Consider the following 24,531-nt stretch of genomic DNA (forward strand, 5'->3'; position numbering starts at 1 on the left):
GAGTGATTAGCATACCCATTCTCAACCAACAGGCTGTGGGTTCAAATCACACCATGGGCATGGTTGTTGTGATTGTCTTTAGGTGAGAGATGAATTTCATCACCCAGTGTGACACCACTGCCTTGCTTATTGGAGGCCTCAATAAGTGGCTTGAAAAAGTTACATATCTGGGTTTAGGACTTTTAAAATATAAATAAAAAGCTAATACAAAAAATATATAAAATTGATAAAAATAGTAAAAAATCCTTAGCCTACCCACAGTACAAAACGTACTATAGTTTTTCAAATAACCTTTCCTGGGTGGGAGCAACATAAAAAAATTAAAAAAAAAAAAAAATTACAGTCCAACGAACTGCATGAAGTTAACTTTCAAGAAATAAATAATAAATAATAATAATAAATAACAAAAGAGATCAGTCATCTGAATTAGGAGAGTAGTGGAGGCATCAAATGAAGGCAACAGAGAGAGACGAACAAATAAAGAAAAATGTTGAGCTAGAAAAGATCATACAGAGGAGATTTAATGTTCAGTAACCTTTGGCATCAAATATCGGCCTTGACATAAAGAAGCATATTGTACCATTCTTACATCATGCTAATATTAATTCCAGCATGCATGATCTAACCGTTAGGTAAGGTGAAGACATATATATATTGCTTTTCCTAACAGAGATCAAGTTCGTGGAGGATATCAATAACATAAATCTCAGTATTTCTACAAACTAGTATAGAAATTAACTGTCATATTTTCTTGTTGTTGTTGTTGTTTTTTTTTTACATTTACATTTTTTCTTATATTTTTTTATAGTAAATGGCATTTTGTAATTAACGTAATAAACATTATTACATAAGGTCAGTATAATAGTTATGTTATCAGCCAAATACATCCAATGTTGTGCAGTTCAATTGTTTTAAAAAAAACTTTTTTTTTAACTGTTCAAATGCTGGACAGTTGAGAGAGAGAGAGAGTGAAAATCACATAAAAATACTGCGACTCATCGTGGGAGGTCCCTCCTAGGAAACACAAAGTCTATCATACCACTCCTTAAACTCATTGACTGTTCTCGCTCTCACCATTCTATCAGGCAATGCATTCCATGGTTCAACTACCCTCCATGCAAAGAAACCACTCCTCACTCTCTTGCTCACCGTTTCCTTTCGTAACTTCCAGGGATGGCCCCTTGTCATCACTTCTTCCCGCTGTTCAACCAAGCGAAAGAACTCCCCAGTGTCAACCCTGTAACCACCTCTCAACATTTTAAAAGTCTCAATTATATCACCCCTCCTTCTATCCACAAAACCCTGCAGTCCACATTCCCTCAGCCGATCCTCATAACTAACATTGTACAGTCCTGAAACCATTCTTTGTTATCCGCCTTTGTACCCTTTCCACAGTTTATTTATCCCCTTCAAATCCTGGGGACCAAATCTGAGAACAGTAGTCTTAGTGTGATCTGATCAGTCTTATACAAACGGAATAATAACTCTTTTTTCTCTGCAGGTCAGTGTCCTTCTCATAATTGCAGCAATTCTCTGTGTTACCTTCACCATCTTTGCAATATGTCCCCTAAATTTCAGGTTTCTATCACTCATCAACCCCAGATCTCTTATCTCCCCTACTTCCTCCAGTATAACTCCTCCCATAGAGTATGCAGTGTCCCATCGATGTTTCCCAAACCTCAAGACCTTACATTTTGCTGCATTAAACCGTTACCCCCATTCATTTGCCCGTCTGTCTAGTTTATTCAAATCCTCTTGCAGGGCTACCACATCTGCACTATTACTAATAACCCTTTCCAACTTCGCATCATCCACAAACAACTGAATATCCCCCTGTAATCCACTGACAATGTCATTGATATAAAGGTTAAATAATATAGGTCCCAGTACTGAGCCCTGTGGGACCCCACTTGTGACCCTCTGCCTCCTTGAAACGGCCCCACCATACACAACTCTCTGATACCTATCGGACAGCCAATTCTGAATCCAGTTGACCAACCTGACATCCAGAGCCATGTGCTGCAACCTAAATATCAGCTTATCTTGTGGCACCTTGTCAAATGCCTTGAGCAGTGCTAAAAAAAAGTGTTTTTAATTAGTGAATACTCTGTTTTTCTACGTTTTTGTAGTGCTACGTTGTTTTTCTGGAATACGAGTGTCCTTCAGTGGTTGTTTTTGAAATTGTTGTCACTATATTATGTATTTTGGTTACCAAGAAGGCAGGGTTGGAAACGGATGCATAACGGTGGAAGACAAGATGAAGATAGCATAAGTTTTCATTATTTTGTTTTATTTTATTTATATTTAGTATACTTAAATGTTTTGTTTGTAATTGTTTGTACTTTTATTTATATAGTTATACTCCCTTATACTTTATACTTATTTAGCATTTAGTTGTGACACTAATTAGCGACACTATTTTGAATAATGGCGGCAGTGGCAGTTAAAATTGCAAATGGCGTATCTCCGAGTCCTCCCCCATTTAAGGACTCCATTTTGTGTGATATCATACCAGATTTTGTAGCATGCAGGACTTGCGAAATGTATGCATCCCAGCAGTTGTATATGTGGCAGGTGAGAGAAGGGAGAATACGTATATGCTCAAAATGCAGGCAATGGGAGGAATTTGGTGAGTTAGAGATGACTATAACTGACCTCGTTGAGCCAGAGAAGGGAGATTCTCCACATAGAGAGATGAATGGTATGATAGAGGGTGAGAGAAATATGAATAAAATAATGAGAGTAGGGAGTAGGGAAAGGTTGAATTATTGTGAAGTTTCAGGAGATGGTCTCAATTGGGAGGATGAATGTCAAATAAGAGTGGCTGACTTGCAGAGAGAGATAGATGAGCTGAAAGAGCAGTTGGAATGTCTAAGGAATGAGATGAGAAGTGTGAGAGATGAGATTATGTGAATCAGAGTAGGAGTGAGAGAAAGTTATGGGAATGAGAGAATAGGAACAGTAGAAGAGAGGGAATGAGAGAGAGTTATGTGAATAATAGAAGAGGAGAGAATAGGATAAGTGGAAGAGAGGGAAATGTTTCGTGAACAGCTAGAGGTTGTAGTCTTCAGATTAAATAGCATGAGAAAGACTGTTCCAAAGAACAGAGAGATAAAATGAAAGAAATGAATGAAAATTTGGTTTTGTAGATTTCAAGCTGGACAGCAAATGCATTGTGAATATTAACTGTTAGTGTTTTTTCCAGCTTATAGTTAAGTGAAGGAGTGATGGTTCAGCAAAACAGTTCCCAAGAAAATATTTAAGAAAGAAGCATAAGGCAAAATAGAACATTTTTGAAGTGGTTGGAGTAAGTCTGCAAAAGAAACCAGCTATTAACCATGTTTTGATATTCTGGGTAGCATGAAGTATTTTTAATGAGGTTTTTAATACACTTTTCAAAATGTAAGAACAGTATTTTGGGGATGGAGATGTATTTGTTATATATAGTGCTAATTATTATATAGATAAGTAATGCATTAAACATAACAGGACAGTAAGTTTTTTGGAAGCTGGAGTGTGTTTGTGCCAGGAAAGGCTGGAGTTGTACATTCACCCCAAGAAGAGGATTCTAATCTTTTCAGAAAATTTCAGTTATCAATGTTCAGGAGAAGTCAAGTTAAATATTATTGAGAAATAAGACCTGATGCATTTTGGTAGCATTGAAGTTCACATGGTTGTCTTCACCCTGCTGCTGTATGACAAGGAGTTCAATGTTTAAAAAAAATATTTAGGATCTTGAAGCTTGAAATGATTGATCACAAAAAGTATTGTTCAATGAAGAAGAAGAGGAATAAAGTATGTTGTAATCAGCAGAAAACAGGATTTGGGCAAAAGTCGTGTGCAGGAAGAAGAATCAGCCCAGTTGGCATAGTGAATATTATCTCTGATCCGTGACTGACTGATATTCAAATCTCACTGTACTATACAGTGGGGGGGGGGGGGTGTCTGTAAAGTTCTACTGAATATCTAGAACAAAAATTATATTAAAAAAGAATGTACAATAGCAGAGTTATGAAAGTAACTTATATTCTTATATCCTCATTTTTGTTCTAGGTGTTTATCAGAACTTTCCAGACATCCCTCCCTTTTTAGATGTCTTTAAAAGTCATTACATGATAAACAGGTTTTCATTTCCCAGTGTTAAACCACCATTAGCCTGCTTATGTGGAATGCTTAGGCAAACCTCAGTACTAAAAATTGAAATGTATGATAAGTTTATATACCATTTTATGGATGGGATTCACCGTAAAAAAAAGAGAAAGAAAAAGAAATGAATGAAGCTGCTGATAGGGTGTACTCCAGCATTGGTGAGAAAGTCTGAAGAGAAGAAGCTACCTACTATTACACATAGTAAGCAGCCACATTATGCATTATTATGCATCAGTTTTGTGATGATCCACTTGCAAATGTCTGGAACATAATCATAAGATGATAGTTTGATAAGCAGACCTCTGTTCCAGATATACCAAGTTTCTCCACACCTTTCTTGATTCGTGTCATAAAATAGCTAGCATCAAGTGTGAAAAAAAATCATGTTGCTGCTTACCATTTAATTTGTGAGCTTATAAATGGCGAAGATGTTGGCTGTTGATGACTTTCTACATTCCTTTTGAAAGTTTAGGTAAAGAAAAATAACACGATAGTTGGATGGTTGATATTTTTGGATATATAAATAAATGCCAGACAAATAAAAAGAAAGATTGAAGGTAGAATTGTGTCGTATTAATTTGTGTAGAATTGTATAGTATTAATTAATTATTATTAATTGTTTAGTAGAATTAATTTTGGGGCTCAAACTTTGATCACAATTTGGTGACACCATTAGAATCAGAAGACTTTCTAGTATCTAATCTATTCTGGATTCTTCGGATTTCTTTCTGATGAAAGATCAGAATCATTTCTCCATCTGAAGCTAGTTTTATCAATGGCACATGGAAGATACACATCAGTGAATACTAAAATTAAAATGACCTTCGGAGTAAGGACAGTGACATGTATGGAGTACAACAGTGGTGCTCTCTGCAGTGATGTTCTATGATTGTTGCTGCCAGGCAGATAGGGTAGTGCTCCAAAAGTTATGAAGAATTAAACCATTTCTATTGCAGTTTAGTGGATTCTGTAGCACATGAGCTACAGTACCTTAAAGATACCAGTCGTCCACATTTTTGGTGCCAAGCCTATAATAATACTACTACTGCTTTATATGTTCAGCATCAAGGATGCAATTTGTTTTGTATATTCCTACCTATTTATTTAGTTTGAATTTTCATTTGATGATTTCACTAGTTCATCATTTTAAACATTTCAACACCACTTCATTCTCCTGGGGAAAAAAAGGCAACACTGATATATATCATTCAACAGAAGTGAATGTGCCATATAGTATTTACTGTATTAACCTTCTTTACTGTTAAATTAAATTTTGTTATATTACATTCCTGGAGGGGGTGGGGGGTTCCTACATTTTTTTCCTGGATTGAAATTTCATCACAAAATGGGAAACTTTCTTAAGGGCAGATTTTCAGTCTTCATAAATAGCCGTTTCCCTGCCAGAAATTTTTTATTCCTGGTTTGCTTGCTTTATTTGTCTACTGTTGCAGTCCTATCTATATACACTGCTTGGAAAGAACTCAATGAGCACTGCCATGGGCAAGTTGCATCTGCTATATAATGAGGCATGTGTTTGTAGACTGTATAAAATTCGAGGAATATGATGCTCTCAAGTCAGTGCAACTGTATCCAGTTGAAATGGCTACGAGAAGGGAACTCATGAAGTTTGAAAGATGCATTGTGATAGGATTTTGTGTTTCAGGCTTATCTGTTCAGCAAATTGTTGACAAATTGAGCCGTCCCAGGTCAACAATCAGTGATACCGTACTGAGATGGAAGTGCAGGGGATTCAACTGCAAGTGCTACCAGCATTAGATGACTCACCAAATGTAACCATAGGGTGCTACAAACGTAATATGTAAAAACTGCCAGTCATTGGCTGACATATTGAAGGCAGAGTTCCAGGCTTCAATGGGAACATGAATCTGCACAAAAACATTCAGAACTGAGGCTCACAACATGGGTTTCCATGGCAGGACCACAACATGTAAGCCCCACATTACCCAAACCAACATGCAGTATTGTCTTAAGTGGTGTAAAGAGCATGTACAGTCGGACATGGAAGCTTGGAAAGCTGTGTTATGGAGTGATGAGTCATGCTACCAAACAGATGGATTAGTGTGGTGACTGTCTCTTACCAGAGTGTGTAACCCCAACTCTGAAATTTAGAGAAATTTGGCCTCGAAACTCTGTTTGTGGTGTCACAGACATGGAACTCCGAGAGGTATCTGAACATTCTGGACACTGCAATTTGTGGCATTTCTACAGAACTAATTGTTGTCTCTTTCATCAATCTTAACCATATTGAATATCCATAGAATGAAATAGTTTCGGGTGAGGTCAATAGACATCCACCCCACAGCAGTCCACGATCCCATTACATGCCTGCAAGAAGAATGGTCCAAAATTCTCATTAATCACTATTGTACGCTTGTGAGAAGTATGCCCCATGGGATTGCTGCAATCATTGCAGCAAAAGGAGGTCCTACATGTTATTAAGGCGGACACCATGGCTGTTTGTTCCTCACAATGTGGTGTCTGTTGACTTCTTTCCAAGCAGTGCATATAATACATATATATATATTATATAGAATATATTTATATTATGTATATATTTATTTATATTTATATAATGTGTTGTGGATGGGATTCACATAACTATTTCTCTTCCTTATGTGGTTTTCATTCTCTCCCTAGGGATTGTACTATTTGATGGTTAGATAATGCTCTTCTACTGATTGAGTAAGTGAAATCATCAGAATAATGTCCTAATGACTTAACAATCCCATTAACATGCTTATTTAATAACAGCCTTGCAATCATTGAAGGTTCCCAAAGAATTAAAAGGAGAATAAAATTGTTCCACTGCACAAAGTGATTGCCAAGAGTGATGCTTATTACAGCCATGTCTCTGTATCTTGAATAGTTATTAAAGTATTGGGAAATTAGTTTGGGCTTGAATCTAAGATTGCTTTGATAATGACAGGATTCTTTATCAGGTCAGGACCACATACATCATGACTCAGAAATATACTTACATATTACAATAGACAAAGTGGTAACTTTAGTAATATGCAATTCTTTGTGTAGTAGTGTATGCATTCCCCTTGTTTTAGTAGATTAGCAGACTGCCACATGATAAGATGGCATGTAAAGGGGGAGCAGATGTGGTTTAATAATAGCCTTCATTCTCTTTATCCTGAAAACGGGTTGAGGCCCTCATGGATAAGGCCTTCCACCCTTCTCTGTCCAAAGCAAGCTCTTCCATGTGCCAGTAGCTTTGAAAGCCCATTGCAGTTCTAAAGGCTTTATGCCATGTTAATTTTGGTCTTCCTCTGGATCTTTTACCTCCATAGTGCCTTTAAATACCATATGAGATAGTTTTCTGGGTTCAATTTGCACAATATCATCAAACCAACGGACTTGATGGTTTTTAACTGTATTAAGAATTGTGGAATTAGGGATATTCAAATTTTGCAACACTTGTTCATTAGTCTTGAGTTCTATTTATTTTCCTGAAGCATTTCAAAAGCTAACAGTTTCCTCTCCTTTTTTAAGGTCCAAGTTTCTGTCTTGTAGAGAGATGTTTCATTGGTATCAGCAAGTTATAAGTGAATTGGGGGCTATGTAGGTATTCCTGGCTGTTGAGCTGAAGATCTCCTGATGTAAGCCTCCCAAATTTGGGGCAGTCTCATGCAACCAAATTTTTTGAGGTTTGGCATGTTTCTTAGGGCTGAGGCTGATTCCATGAATAGTCAATGCCAATTTTTTATATGGTCTGTAACAAGAGGTCAAGTCAACAAGGATTACTCTAAATCCATCACCATTCCCTACATCCGAGGCACCTTGGATGTAGGGAATGGTGATGGATTTAGAGTAATCCTTGTTGTGGGGGGGGGTTACTGGTTTCAATATTTTTTGAATTTTTTTTTTGGGGGGGTAGCCACTGGTTCTCCAATGTTTGGTTTCTGTTCTCAAACTCTTTCATTTTGATTCAATAATCTTTGTGTATTTTAGTCTACAGGTTACATCTGAGATCTGCTCAACTTTTATTTGCTTTAAACCTTTCTTACATGTTCTTCTTTTCAATATGAAATTCAATTTTATCCTGCTCAAGACTAAATAGTGATCACTTCCAATTTCAAATCATCTGTACACTCTGGTGTCCTGCACCAGGGAGAAAACATCACTATCGACAATAACATAGTCAATGAGACTTTTCTTATTCCTTGCCTCTTCTCTCCACGTGAATTTGTGCACATTTTTATGTTGGAACATGGTGTTAGTAATAACCAGTCCATGTCCTGAGCAGAAATGCAACAGGTATTTGCCATTATTTTTGTATTTTTAATTTATTTATTACATACTCCAGAAATCCTGCTCTAGAGATCAAACATGGAGTTTTTTCAAGCAACTTCAGACTGCCAATAAACAGGGCACTGGTCTCACACCAGGTGATGAAATGATAGATGCTGTCATTATGCCATGAAAGGCTAGGAGAAAAAGTCAGTCTGAGAAGAGAAATTTGGTCTTGACTGTTAAGTTGACCATTATTAAAGGTAAGTGAAATAGAACTAAGTTTTTTGTGAGAAAACAGACAAACTATGTTTTGAAAATATTGAAGGAGAGAGGTTGTTTTTACCAGTGAAGGATGATGTGGAGATCATCCTTCACTGTATATAAATCTTCACTGTATATAACCTATCCCCTTCCTTGTATATAAATATTTCATATTTATATACAAGGAAGGGGATAGGTGAAATAACATGACTCTAAGGAACACCTTGATTAATTGGAAAATATGAAGAGAGAGCACCTTCCACCATTACATGCATTGAGCGACCCAAGATGAAACTGGTATACCAATTACAAAGGGAGAAAAAAAATAGTAATAATATACTGAGAAGCCCTTGATGCCAGACACTATGAAATTACTTCAAAATATCAAGGGCAACAGCACAGGTTGCCCTTGACATTTTGAACATAGGTTTTGCCAGACCGTTCCATGGCATGTATCTAGAGAGTGACATGGGTCAGGACATCTGCTATGGATCTTCTTTGGCAAAATCCATATTAGTGGTTGCTGATTAGGTGACACTGTTTCAGGTATTGAAGAAGTTAATTACTGATAAACTTCCTCATTATTTTGGAGAAGACTGAAGTGAGAACAATGAGGTCTTAGTTTGATATCAAACACTTATCACCATTATTTTGGAATTGGTTGTATGCGGTGGTGAGCTATGGAAATTTTAACAAAGGGCTCTCATTGTCGAGAAAAAAAAAAAAAAGCCGTATTTCACACAAAAACTTTTATTAATACAGCTTGTGTACAAATTCCAATCAAAAAGTATGAGAGGACAATCAACCTCTAACAGCTATCATTTTTAAACAAATATTTCATGATCTAAAATTGAAATATTTGCATACAATCAACTGTGTTAACTTATCTTACATAAGAAAAACATTTTTTAACTATCAAAATATAATAAGAATGAAATCTTTTATAAAACATTTGATTGGCTACTTGTTTTACCATACGATTGGCTACCAGAAGGGAGAAGGGTAAAGATAGCGAATGCGCTTATATTATTTTCAAACTTGGACGCATTCGTTATAGAGGAGTTGAAACAATAATTCCAAATAATCTATACACTGCCAAATACACTAATTTTTGTTAGGTTACCTTATCAGTTTGTCGCTTAATGTTTCAAAAAAAAAATTTTTTTGAAAAAGAACAAGGGGCTTGCAAATTTGAGAAAAATTTAAAACAAAGGGCTTGTGCGAGCCCCTTATAGCTCACACGTGGAACTGCTTCCATGATGCTATATGGTGAGTGCCAGCTTAGTATATATAGTGTATAGATGATAAAGAACAGGTTAGTTCAGGGACACATCTCTTGAGTGCATCTGGTGGGATCCCATCAGAAAAAATGGGATGGGATCATTACAGGTAAAGGGGAAAAAAAGTGAGTTGCATTCATCTCCTATGTAATAATTGGCTGTGAATGAAGCTAAAGTTTTTGTGTCACAGTCCGCTTATGATAAGCTGTTTTCTTTTCTTGGTCCACCCTAACACACTGTTTGGAAAACCATGACTTTGATATAGAGTGAGAATTGTGAACTGAGTGAGAAATAAAAACTTCCATTCCAACATGGATAATTTCTGCAATAATATCACAACAAATATCAGGATATGTAGAACAGAAACAGTCTGATCATAGAAAGGAAAAGTAAAAGCTTCAGAGGTTTTCCTGCTTAGTTGTTGTAGTGCTAAAGTACATGCCATTGCAAATTGCTGAAGGAAGGGGCGAGATGTTTCACTAAAAATGAAACTTGAATGAGATTGTGATCTGAATTGCCAAGAGGAGAAGTTACCTCAACAGTGTATAGGGGGGGGGGGAATGTTTAATAACATATCCAGAGCAGTGAATGAATGGAGTGGATTGTCAGGGATCCTGGTTGGCAGATGAATGATTGGTTTTAAATTATGATAAGCATATTTAACGATTACTTACTTTACTTATAGCAGATACCTTTGCTTCTCTACAAGCTCTTTGTTAGTGACTTGGAAAAAAAAATGGAGCTAGTTAGTATTGTGGACATGAGTCACCAAGAAAGATGACTTGAGTGTTGGGAATTGAAATGTATGAAGTCAACATCAAGGATAAGAAGCCAAAGGACTCATAACGATTTTCAGAATTTGGGCTGTAGTAGAGATACAGATTAATGAGACATAATAAGATAGGAATTGTAAAATTACAGTTTGAATTGTTTCGCTTACTCATTGTCATATGTTAACTGTAACATGTAATGTGATCTGAAGATACTGGTTTGAAATCCACTGAAATATAATCTAGTTAATAAACACCTTTTTTATAATTTATTTGGTTTGGTATTGTAATACCATTAAAATAATGAATAATGATCAACACCTAAGCTTGTCTATTAGATTGACTCTTAGGCATGTTGCCCATGCAGAAAGCATCCAGTCTCCATGCCACGTGTTCAGTATTTCTTTGGAAAAATGTTATTGGTATAAACAACCTTTAGTTCTGTAGAAAGTTTTTTACCTTGGGTATATATTATGTTAAAGATACCAAGCAATTTTATAAGCTAGGTTTTTTTTTAAACCTTTTTCCCAAGTAAGTCAAGTTTGCGGCTGCACGTAGTGCAACTCGTGGTAAAGGTGGAGCAAGCTCTGATCACTTTCCTTAGAATTTTCTCCTAATGCAAAGCACATTTCCTTGCAGAAATGTATGATGCTATGCATTAAGGTAATGGCTACCCATACCGGTTTCGACCTTTATTGAGGTCTCGTCAGTGGGAGCCAGACCTAAGACAATATTTAGGTAAAATATTTATAAGCTCTGTATTACTTCACCCTTGGCATTTTTTAGGTGTGGCTCCCACTGATGAGACCTCAATATAGGTCGAAACCAGTATATGGGTAGTGACCATTACCTTAATACATAGCATCATACATTTCCGCAAGGAAATGTGCTTTGTATTAGGGGAAAATTCTAAGGAAAGTAATCAGAGCTTGCTCCACCTTTACCACAAGTTGCCTATTGTTGCACTACGTGCAGCCGCAAACTTGACCTACTTGTCTGTTTGCTTACTTGGGAAAAAGGTTTTAAAAAAAACCTAGCTTATAAAATTGCTTGGTATCTTTAACCTTTAGTTCTACTAAATTTCTGCTATGATTTATGTATATTGCATCATTAAATCTCAAGCATTTTTCTTAAATATTTCAGAATTTACCCACAGTATTGACAATAGTGCACCAACAATTTTCCTAAAATAGGCAAATTAATTAACATACCTCAGTAGGAAAACACAGTTTTTTGAATTACACTGATGTTGAACTATCTTAATTCCTAATTTGTTAGTAATTCATGGGAAATTATCAAGAATAAATTATGGGATAAACAGTCTCTAGACAAACTGCACAAATCTTAGTTTTTGTGTTTTAATAATAAAATAAGCTGTGTATATTTTGGCTTAAAAATGTGTGGAATTTGTATATCAAGTTTTGAAAGAATCTATTGTGGATTACAAGATTATCATACCAAGAATTCTGATAAAAAAAACCAAACATACAACAGTGCATACCTGAGACATTCAAGCAACTTTCATATCAACAGTGAACTTGATTTACAGAACTTAGTGATGTTCACAACTGCTATTATGTTTCGAGTAAAAAAATAAAATGTATAACATCAGTGATATACTGCTACTTAATGCTAAAGTGCTGGGAGGACATTGTGTGGAGGTTTAATGGAGTATGTACAACACTGGAAAGGGAAATATTGGAAGAATTAAAAAACTGTTTTAATTCTTCCAATATTTCATTTCAATCACTGAGATATCTTCAGGGAATACAAACTAACACTTGTAGCACACACCACACACACAAAGGCAACGCAATACTAAATGAAACACATGGGTATACACTAGAGTCCTTTCTAGGTGGAAGACCTTATATGGATGTTTGTAGGATGCCTAGATTATAAATTGAGATTTCTGAGGATTAATGTTTTTCCAAATTCTGGGAAGCTTCTTGCATCCATGTTTATTTAAATTTGACTGATTTCTGAGGGTAGCTTAAGATTCCACAATCTTTCTTTTCTAAATTTACTGTGATTGAAAATGGTAGGATCTTTTCCAAAAGATCCTATGAATGATATCCAATCCATGGTCCACAAGATCAGATTGATTATAGTTGTGACAACAGATATATTAATTATGTTTATCTATGTGTTTTTTTTTTTTTTTATTGTGAACATAATAATCTTATGTACAGGATTAACCAGTTTTTGGTTCTCTGCAGTCAGGCAGAGAGGTTACATGCTCATACTCTTGTTGGGGTATGTTACATCGAAATATCGGTTATAAGGTGAATTACATTTTTTTTTTATTAATTAAAGCCGTTAACAGTTATTTTGACATGATACCGTATAAGAACATAGAATCTGACATGTATATGGAAGAACATAACAGTTACTATAGGACAGTATTATCTATTTACATGAGAGTGATAGCTGATTAATAATTGCACGGTTAAGCACAAAAATCTTTCTTTGGTGGGGGAATGATGTCACTTTTATGTTGGAAAGTGGACTATGATGCAGTTGCCCTGCTCAGTCAGGAGTTGATTCCGTGGATTCCACTCTTGGTGGAAAAGATCTAAGGTGTTGTTTTGCCTGTAGTGGTGATGATGCTTGTGTAGGATCTGACTTCTCACCTTTTATTTGAAGGCTGCAAGGAGTTGGTCAGCTGCCTCTTTCTGTGAAGTTGCTGTGCTGTCTGGTCTTGTATGTCTGAGGTAGAAGCTGTATATTACTGCTTTCACAGTGATGAAGAGGTAGTTGCAGATTGAATGATTATTTGATTCTGCATGGATGAGATTGAAATACTCCTCTTTAGTATGAAGACTACCACAGGTGAGAGCTGCCATTTCCCGAGACAAACTGATTAATTGGGTGTTGACTGGGCATTCCAAGTAGATATGCCAGACTGTTCCTGATCGGTAGCAGAACAGGCAGTTATCTGAGTTAAATTTTCATAATATAATATAGTTGGAGTGGGTAATACATTGTGCCACATTCTTCACTGAATATCTGTGTCGGGTTTGATGGCTCTTGTGCAATATGGTAGGTCCCATTAAAATGATGGTTGGTGGGATGATGCAGGATTTTCCAATACAGTGTTTTTGGTTCGACTGTTGTGTTAGAGTGCTGTAGATTTTGTTAGTGTTGCTGGGTGTAAGTTTCTCCCATGAATTATTAGTTTTTATCAGAAAGATAGGCACTGGATCTTCTGAGTTAGGAGGGCTAAGCCCCTCTTCCGTTATGCTATCAGGCATAGTGGCCTTGAAAAACGGCCTTTACAGTGTGTATCTGCTCAGCCTGATTCCCGTATTCCAGGTTTTCGAGCAATTTTGGAAAGTGCCAGGTGAGGCTTGGAGAAAGAATGTCACCCAAGATCCTCACACCCCGCCAGCTCCATGGAGGAAAGAAAATCTCTTTCTGAGTGATTGGGTTTCTTACCATTGTGTTGTGGAAGATGGGTTCCATGAAAATTTCAGGAAGGGATGCTGTCTTCACTATGTGCTGGAGGTAGGTTTAGCTTCTTCCATCTTCGAAGGGCATCTTTGTAGAAATTTGTTAGATTTACTGGCATGTGCGCTGTTGCCATTCTTAAGGTTGTGGAGAGAGAGAGAGAGAGAAACCTCTAGTGGCAGAAGTGAAAATATATTCAGTGGTGCATTTGTGTGGTATTTCCTGTTGTAGGGTATTAAGGAGAAATCGAGTGCAGAACGTTATTATTCTGTTGTCAATGGAGGTCAAGTTTTGTCCTCCGTCTTTGAGAGAAGTACATAGCTTGGAGTAGGAAAGCCAGTTTGTTTTGTTCCATATGAATCGATAGATGGTTGACTTTATTTGTTTGATGAATTGCACTGGTGGCTTGAGAATCTTTAGTGTGTGCCAAAGGACACTGGTGGCTATTTGGTTAACAATTATTGTTCTCCCTCTCGTGGAGGCAAAGGCTCATATTGCTGCCCACTTTCCTAGTACTTGCTTGAAACGTTTGTTTAGTATTTCCCAGTTCTTATCTATATAAGAGGGCATGTTTCCTAGGTAAATCTATATAAGAGGGCATGTTTCCTAGGTAAATCCCCAGGTATTTGTTTCCCTCTATGGACCAGTTACCAGGCATTGGGGAATCGGTTCAGTTTGTCCATTTGCCACACCACAGTCCTGTGGTATGTTCATCTATGTAGATGGTGGCTGATCTAACTATCTGTCCAAAGTATACCAACCTGATCATTAGTGGAACAGATAAAGGTAGCAAGTTTCAAGTGGGGATTTGAAACTGAACAAAAGTTGTATTTCTTTAAAAATGTGGCTATTTTTTTTTTTTTTTTCAGATGTATTCCAGATGCAGGGGATGTTGATGACATTCCTAAAATCCTTCTGAAGAGATGGTTGTGGATTGAGGAGGGAGGATTTTTTTCTTTCTTTTCTAAATTCTGTAGAAATTGTAGTAATTGGATAGGAAGATGTTGTGTATATGGTTGAGTCCTGTTGAAAGAGCTTCCACTAAACAAAGATTGTAGCACTATTGCTTAGAATTTTAATGATACCATATTGTTGGGGAAGCAGAGTTTGTGAATGTGTCTCTTTTTTTTTTTATAACTCCACACATGAAAGATCACAAGACTTACGACACTGCAGTGACATGTGTGCAAGGGATTAAAGAGAAAATGTAGCTTGTTGATATGTTTCTTAAAGAGTGTGAGGTTGTACTCAGCGGGAAAAACAGTGTGAGGAAGATTGTTCCAAAGAATAGAGATGGATGGAATGAAGGAAACTGATGAGAAGTTAATTCAGTCTGTTTAGAACTGGACAGCTTATGAGTATTGGCCAGTGGCTGCTCTTGGTTCTGATATGGTTAAAAGAAAGTGGGAATGGTAGAAATTGATTCAGAAATATAGAAAATTCAGAAACCTATAGAAAAGGCACTGTACTGAAACAGAGTGCCTATGACTTTCTTGTGTTCATCACTTTGTGTTCAAAGTGATGAACACAAAGAGACAGCCCTTTCCCATGAACAAAGTGATAAACAGATTCTGTGAGGGAAGGGTCATCTATTACATGGATTGCCCTCTTCTGAATAAGTCTTGGGTGCTCCACCCCAAATGTGGGAATCATATACAAAGGTCGGTTGGGTCTAATACTTCTAAAGTGTTAGGAATTGAGAGGAAGAGAAGAAATGTTTAGAACAGAAAAAAAACACCAAGCATACAAAGCACATATAAACTGGGTTTAACTGGTTGGAGGTTTTTTATTGTGAAGTAATAGCCTGCTAGTTTCAACGACTTGACTGTTGTCTTCGTCTAGGCATACAAGGTGACAAAGCAGCTTAAAAAAGATCAAAAAACAAACTAAGGATATCAGGTTGAAACATAAATGAATGTTAAATATTATCTAAATTCAAATAAAACACTACATCAAACGAATGGAGCGTGTATGTTATCAGTCATTGTTATACATGTATGATCTATAATCGGCAGCAAAATTGAACTCCGATGTGTTGAGTGATCTTATAAGACTTTTCTATATGTCACCCTTGGTTTCTATTCAGGCTGCCTCTTGAACTGATAACTACTGCAGCTTTTTTTTGATGGTGTGGGAATGAAAATCTTTTTCCAGATACAACAATATTTAATGCTTGGAACAAGATTGAATCATTCAAAAAGAAAGTCAAACTCTGGCTTAATATGATTGCACAAAGAAATAATGAAATGTTTCAGTCCTACTCAGAATATATTATGGAAGCAGATGATTTCTTTTCACAGAATTCAGTTTCAGATATTATTGCAATCCACTTGAAGATGTTGTTGTTTTCATTTGAAAAGTATTACCCTGAGCATGAGAATCCCAGAGGCAAAATATATGGATTGTGTATCCCTTTTGTTGAACACAAAGAGACAGCCCTTTCCCATGAAGAAACCCTTTAACTTATTGAATTATCATCGAACAAAGAACTGGAATGTACTTTTAATTATATGAGTAATTCGAAATTCTGGATAAGAATGAAAAATGAATATCCAAATTTACATGAAATAGCAATGATATTTCTTCTTTGTTTTTCCACCACATATCTTTGTGAAACTGTATTTTCTGCCATTACTGTGCTTAAAATGAAACAGAGGAACTGCCTGCAACTTTCTGACTGTCTCCATTTGGCTATCACTTCAATTCATTCCAGAATTAATAAGCTAATGGATAGAAAACAGTAACAAAAGTTTCACTAGCCTAACTAAAACTTTCAAAATCTCATTAATAAAGCTGCATTTTTAAATTCAAAACATTAATTAGTGTTGAAACTGGTGTTTATAATTGAGAGATTGATACATTTTTATTTATTAAATTACATACTTAGCATATATAAATATTTGGCTTGTGCACGTGATAATAAGTGTTTTGCAGACAAGTTGACATCCTTCTGCTGCTTCCCCTGCTTAGCTGACTTCTATGGTGAGTTACAATGCATAAATATTTTTTTATATTTAATCGCTACCTTTTTTTTTCAAACAAACATCATTAAAATCATTTTAATAATACAATAATCAATTTTACACTGAATAATATAAATTTTTGCTAATCAGAATGAGATATGTCAATGAAAATTAATAGAAATTAATTTAATGATGTTGGCCTGAGGAAACGACAATATGCTACAAGATTTCATTAGTCCAGTGATTGATAACTAATTTAAATGCAGTTTTATATTTGTCAACATGCCACACCGTATACATAAGTGTACTAATACTCTTTATGATTATGCTATCATTAATTATTAATACTTATGTTAGTTTAATGTATGAACTTAAAAAAAAATTGGAAAGGTATTTATGAGTAAATTTGTTGGGACCAGGCCCTCGTCTTATAAAAAAATAATTTACTGGGCTGCAGTCTCACAAAGGTTGAGAACCTCTGCTATAGGGTATGAGGCAGACATTGGCTGGAATGAACTGTAGCAAAAGAGACTGAAATAAGATTGTGTTCAGAATTACCAAGAGGAGAGCAGTGTATTTTAAGGGAGAGCTAGTTAAGAAAAGATCAAGAATATAATTGGTAGAATGATAAGGATTGTCTGGCATTCCGCTTGGTAGAGTGAATGTTTGTGTTAGGTCATGACTGATGGCAAATGATTCAGCTTCCTGTCCAGCTTGATCTGTGAAGTTTGAGTAAAGGAGCCAGTTTGTGTTATGGGCATTAAAGTCCCCAAAGAGAACAATCTTACAAGTTATGGGTTCTCACATTGGTGAGTACGGGCATAGCAAACCCGAGATACCCAAACTAGACCTGATCTTACTTTGTACAATATACACTTGGTATATCATATCTGGAGACTGGTCTTCTACTCTTCTTTCCCTCTACTCTCTCTCTTACTCCTTTCCCCCCCCCCCCCCGAATGCTATTAGAGCAATTCAAGGGCGAGGGGGTGACTCTTTCCTCTCAAACTGTAGTTTCCACTATCTACTACCAAAGGCAAGCCAAGTTATCTTAAGGTGGTAGCCCCACCATTAGGATACCTATTGTCATGCTGGTCACTTGACATAGAGAAACACATATTACTTTCAAGTCTCAACGAAATCCAAACCGGACAGTTAGGTAATTAGTTTGTAAAAAAATCAATTTTAGTGATAAGAGAGAGCAGTAAAGGCAACAAATGAAGGCTGTAAAGTGGATAAGGAAATCTTGATCCAAAGCAGATTGAAACAAAGAGATTTTACAAATGCACATTTCTATTTGGCAGAATGTGTCATGGAAGTTGCCAGCTGAGGTTCTGTTAGGTAAAATGATCAGGTTTTGATGTTAGATGGTGGTATATGTTGCTTATTGTCTTGAATTAACCACGTCACCATCAATATGAATAAAATACATGACTCTCTACATTTCATATCCATCATATATTTCAATGTAATATCAATGGTATTACAATTTTAATATGTACTTTGTATCCATGGTAACCTGGATGTATATATACGTCTTGGTCGGTTTGGGTGGTGAAATAGATATGGAAGCGTTTGTTATTGGAAAAAGTTTTGGTATTATTTTAGGTGGGTTAGGGTGTGTTTTTGTTATTTGTTCCAAATTTTTTTTTGTTATAGTTTTCATATTTTTAAATTTTGTTTCATTGTTTTTCATGGAAGATGTTTTTGTATCAGCAGTTAAAACATATTATTTTTATGATTGATGTTCATGCATAGGGTGGTTGGTTCAGGAAATAAAGAGTAAGGGCATGCAGCCAGAGTGAGGGACTTGTGTACATAATTTGCGCACAGGGAGTGCCCAGACTCCAGTCCAAGTGTGGCCTTCGACAGGCCTCCTCCAGTCCGAGGCCACATTGACCCAGTCTCCCTCCAGGCACTACCTGGGAGGGTAAGTGGTAGCAGGATTATTTACCAGCTGATTGGGAAGCCTCTAACAGATGCATTACTACTGTGCACTGTCTGGCAGCCAGCCTGCACAAAACTATTTTACTACTCTTCCCTTGGAGCAGAAACTGGCTCCCCCATTGGATAATGATAATGTAATGAGTATGCCCAGGAAGGCCATCACAAACTGCATATAAGAAGAAATTGGATGGTGGGGGACAGAAAGCAGAGACCCTGTTCTGGTTCTCTAGTGCTTCAGAAACAGACAAAATTCATTGTAAATACTAGTGGTGTATTTGAGGGTGGAGGGAATGCTAAACACATACATATGGATTTAACCTTGAGCAATGTAACAGATGAAGATGGTGTGTCTAATGGCCATGGGGAAGAGAGGAATTGCAGAAAGTCAAGAGAGCATGGGATAGAGAAATGAGATGGAAGAGAGAGAGAGAGAGAGAGAGAGAAGAAAGAGTGTGAGAGAAAGGAGAAAGAGATTGGCTTTAAGAATCAATCAGAAATGTCAGTGAGAGAAGGATGAATGAATCTGTTCGGAATATTATCTATGGAGATTCGATGATTCAGAGTGTACAGAGTACAGTGCCAGAGGAGTGCTTCCTTTGTGGAACAATAGAGTGTGGAAATAGCAGTGAAGAGGACTGAAAATGTAGAGAAGATGATAGTGATGATTGGAATGAATTGACCTGAGAAGGTAAAATGAATCGGTCAGCATGAGATTTGAGATTGATGTTAGGGATAGTGCAGCAGAAATGTGTCTGAGGAAAGATAATAAGTGTGATGACCTGTTATGATAATACAGAGTGGAGTAGAGCAGTGATAACAAATGAGATGATAGAATGTGTTGGAAAAGAGGTCTGGTGGAATATGTGGAAGCATGATGTGTGTGTGTGTGTGTGTGTGTGTGTGTGTGTGTGTGTGTGTGTGTGTGTGTGTGTGTGTGTGTGTGTGGATAGAAGAGAGCTGTTTTCTGGACAAGTGTGTTTGTCAGGGCAGGAAAATTAGAATTGCACAGGTGGAATGTAGTGGGGATGGCCTAATCTGGATATAGTGGCTTGAGAAATGAGAAGGTTTGCACTATATTACAGAACCAGATAAAGTATGAGGAGGAGTAATGATGGCTATAAGCATACTGGCAAAGTACGGGTTTTCTGTATACAAATGCTAGGAGTATTAGTAATAAAAGGAATGAGTTTGTGGCATTGATTGACTCAATCTCTCCAAAGTTGTTGGTATCAGTGAAACTTGGTTAACTAAAGAGGATATTCTAACAGAGATAGAAATCAAAAGGTATAACATATTTTGCCAGGATATTATTATTATTATTATTATTATTATGGGCTACTCCAAGGAGTCCTTAGGCTCATAGAGGGAGGCCCTAAACATCATATCAAGAACTATTTAGCATTTGCACAGTATCTCATACTTTGCTTTGAATTCATTCACAGTCATGGCACCCACAACAGACTCTAGCAGCTTATTCTACTCATTCACCACTCTCCAAGTAAAAAATCTAGTTTCTAACATCCTTGCTAACTACACTCTTGCTCAGTTTCCATGGATGTCCCTAGTTCTCCCACCACTAGACCTGTCCTGAAAAATTTCCTCTGAATTAATCTTGTAAAAACCTCTCAGTAATTTGAATGTCTCCATATCAACCAATTTCTGTAACTGACAGATCTTCAACCTGTTCTCGTAAGGTTCATTCCATAGACCAGCTGCCATTTTGGTCACTCACCTCTATCCTCTCTACCTCCTCCCCATCAAGAAGAAACCCTGGTACCCAGATCTGGGCACAGTAGTCAAGTTGGGGTCTTATCAAGGCTTGATAAAGAGGAACAATAACCTGCTTCTCTCTCTCTGCTCATCAATAATAATAATAAGCGAAGGTAAATGTGATGGTGGAATGTTACTAATAATAAGAGATGAATTGTGCCCTCTCAAGGTGAAGAATCACAGTAGAAATAATATTAATGGATTTGAGAGTATATTATGGTGTGAGATAGATGTTTATAAGACAAGATATTTATCTACACACCAGGAAATATAGATGGTGATAAGCAGAATGTTGAGGCAAATTAGTTTGGCAAGTGCAAAGCTAGTGATCATTATGGGGACTTCAACTATAGCAATATAAACTGGGTAGAGGAGACAGCATACAATAATAAGGGAACTAAATTTTTGAATTTCTGGAGGGACAACCGAATTAGGTAGTATGTGGTGGAGGGAACATGAGGATCAAGCGTTTTGGATATGATCATAGCATCAGAGGATTTGGTTATGACTGAGCTGTCAAACTTGCTCCCTGTTGGTGAGAGTGACCATGTAATCCTGACTTGGAGGATGAATAGGCAGGTGGAGGTGTCAAAACAGAAGGAATTTATGTGAAATTATAAGGCAGGCAAAAAAAAACTTAGAAACTAGCTTGAAACACTAGAACAGATGAAAGAATTTGAAGGAAGAGGGGTCATTAAAGCATGAGAGATACTTAAAAAAAATTGTATACCTTGAGTGAAGAAGATAAAGCAATTTGGAGTCAAATGGATGACAAGAGAAATAAAAGACGAATTGCAGATGAAAAAGAGATTGTGGAAGACATATAAAGTGAAAGGTGGAGGCAGTTGCACAAGGAATATAAGGCTCAAGCTAGGAAAGTGACTTATATTGTAAGGAAAGAAAAATTAGAATATGAGAGGAGACCCATACTGCAATCCAAGGAGAATCCCAAGGAGTTCTTTTGCTATATGGCGAATAGGAAGAAAAATGATAGCGGACAGATTACCTTGCTAGATGGAGATGGGAATCGGGTGACCAATATAGATGACATAATTGAGCTATTTAATGATCACTTTAAGTAGCACTGCTGATGCCATTTCCCTTCAGGAAGATTTAAATAGACTTTTGACTTAGATGAAGGCGTGGGGTTGTAATTTTAATATTAATAAGTGCAAGGTGTTACATTTTGGAGTGCAGATATATAAGGCAGTGTACTATATTGACGATGCCGTACTGCAGGAAGTTGATGAGATTCAATATTTGAGAGTGTTGGTTGACAGTAGGCTAAAGTTTAGAAGGCATATTGCAAGTGTTGCAAAGACTACACATCACAGTGCTGCTATGAAGAAGTATTGTAACGTATAGGGATAAGGAAGTGGTTGTGTCACTTTATAAAGCACTGGTCTGACCACACTTGGACTGTTGTGCTCAGATTTGGTCACCTGGTTTTCAGTGTGATGTGGAAACAATGGAGAGGGTCCAGAGACGAGTGACTAAGACAATATCAGGACTTTGGAATGCTAGCTATGGAGAGAGGTTGAAGAAATGTGGATTGCAGAGTTTGGTGGTTAAGAGGAAAAAGAGGTGATATGATAGAGACATTTAAGTAGTGAGAGGATTTGATCAGATTAATCCAGATGGGATTATAAAAAAAAGATTAGAAGGTGAAAAGGGAAGAACCATAGGCTTGGTGCAGAGGATGGGATAGATTTTTTACATGGAGATTTGTCAATGAATAGAACACATTACCAGAATGTGTTGTTAATGAAAGGCATGTTAAGGATTTTAAGATTCAATATGATAAATAGTTGTCAGTTGAATGAACTTCCTATGTTGAATCTGCCAACTCCATGGAGGATGCAATAATAATAATAATAAGCCTGGGCTAGATATGTGCAGAAATGAACAAGAAAACATGTTAACAAACAAAGACATAGTAAAAAAATAAAATAAAATAAAAACCTCATATATATCAATGAGTTTCTGAATAAAAATGTTAGCTCTGCAACTCAATATTATATACCAACTGCTATTCAAGATGATGATGATTCCGTAGAGCTACCAGCAAGGCAGAAGATTTATGATATATACATTCACTCAGGTATAATAGTGTTAGCTAAGGCATGCTAGCTAATACAAGGATTCTTCTCCATAAGAAAAATGACAAAACAGTTTGTAGAAATTATAGAGGCATTTCTCTGTTATGTACAACGTACAGAATATTTACCTCTGTTTTGAAGAAAATATTAAAACCATTTATGGAGAAGATAATTGGTGTCTACCAAGGAGATTTCAGGGAAGGCAAATCAACAGTTGATCGATACATATATGAGTAGTTAAACAATTGTTAGAGAAGTTTTGTGAATTTGATTTTTTTTTTTTTTATGTTGTACCCAGCCATGAATATGCAAACCTGTAGTATATTTTGTACCATATGTTGGCTAAAGGATTTTTTTTTTCTGTTCATCAGTATGAATATAAATATTCATCATGTTGTTGTTGATTTCCAACAGGTATATGACAGCAGTAATAGAAGAAAATGATATGAGATTATAATACTCTTTGGAATACCAGATAAGCTGTTATCTCTTACAAGGCTAATTCAGATGGAAAAATCAATGGAAAATTCAGAAGTACAGGTCATCATCATGCATATCAAGGATTTAGGCCTAGCATGGCCTGTTCCGGCCTTAGATGTCATCGTTGAATCGTTTAAGAGGACGTCCCGGTTTTCTTTTTCCTATTGGCTTGTACTTTAAGGCTTGTTTTGGTAATCTTTCTGTTTTCATTCTTTGAACGTGTTCCATCCATTTATATTTATATTTTTTAATTTTTTCTATTACTGGTTCTTGGTTTAATCCTTGCTTAGCATATTTCTTTCCAGTAAACTTAGCTTTGGAACATTATCCAATCATTGCCAGCAGATACTAAAGATACTCTAATTAACAAATAAATGCATACTGTAGCATATGCAGATGACATTAACATCATGTCAGGAACCCAACTAAAAGCAGAAGGAATGTATGTATTTGGAATTATAAAAATCAACACCAGAGATAGGACAAAAAAATTAATCAACAAAAGAAAAATAATAATAATGATTAATATCAGACAGAATCAGTTAATTGATACAAGTGAAAACTGAGAACCTTTAAATAGAAAAAGTGGAACAATTTAAATATTTAGAAGTAATAATCACTAGCCTACCAAATGAAACACAGAATCGAATAAAGAGAGATAATCAGGTTTTCTATTCTCTCTCTCTCTCATATATACTTAATTCAAAAAGTATTTACTGGAAGACTAAAGTAAAAATATATTAAATGATAATTCATCCAGTTGTTGCCTATGGATGTGAAACCTGAAAATTTATGGCGAAGGTGGAGAATTTGATTTCAGCTTTTGAAAGGAAAATCTTTAGAAAAATCTTTGGCTCAGTGAATGACAATGGTCTCTGTAGGATCAAATACAATCACGAGTTATATCAACTTTATAAAGAAACCACGATATCCATTCTAACAAGTTCAGAAAGTTGCAGTGGGCAGGATATGTTCTTTTTTATATGAAAATGACAGTATTCTTAAGAAGACAATAAATAGTAAAATTAATAAATAGACTAGAAACTGCAGATATGAGAGTACTCAGAAAGATTAGGGGCATGAACAGATGGCATCATTGGCA

The 24,531-nt window shown here is 36.3% G+C and overlaps 1 protein-coding gene across 4 annotated transcripts in view; it reads left to right on the plus strand.

The window, feature by feature from the left end:
* Window positions 1-7,043, plus strand: part of LOC150106176 (putative DENN domain-containing protein 10 B) — a 277,044-nt gene extending 270,001 nt beyond the window's left edge. For all 4 annotated transcript variants that reach the window (XM_090392209.1, XM_090392208.1, XM_090392210.1 and 1 more), the window contains one exon: window positions 6,808-7,043. In XM_090392209.1, the coding sequence (XP_090248335.1) occupies window positions 6,808-6,823 (16 nt within the window). In that variant the 3' untranslated portion in view covers window positions 6,824-7,043. The remainder of the gene's footprint in view (window positions 1-6,807) is intronic.
* The last annotated feature ends 17,488 nt before the right edge of the window (window positions 7,044-24,531 follow it).

This window comes from Typopeltis vanoorti, chromosome 5 (assembly GCF_054136105.1).
Source record: "Typopeltis vanoorti isolate ZY-2024b chromosome 5, IOZ_Tvanoo_1.0, whole genome shotgun sequence".
In the NCBI taxonomy this organism is placed as follows: domain Eukaryota; kingdom Metazoa; phylum Arthropoda; class Arachnida; order Uropygi; family Thelyphonidae; genus Typopeltis; species Typopeltis vanoorti.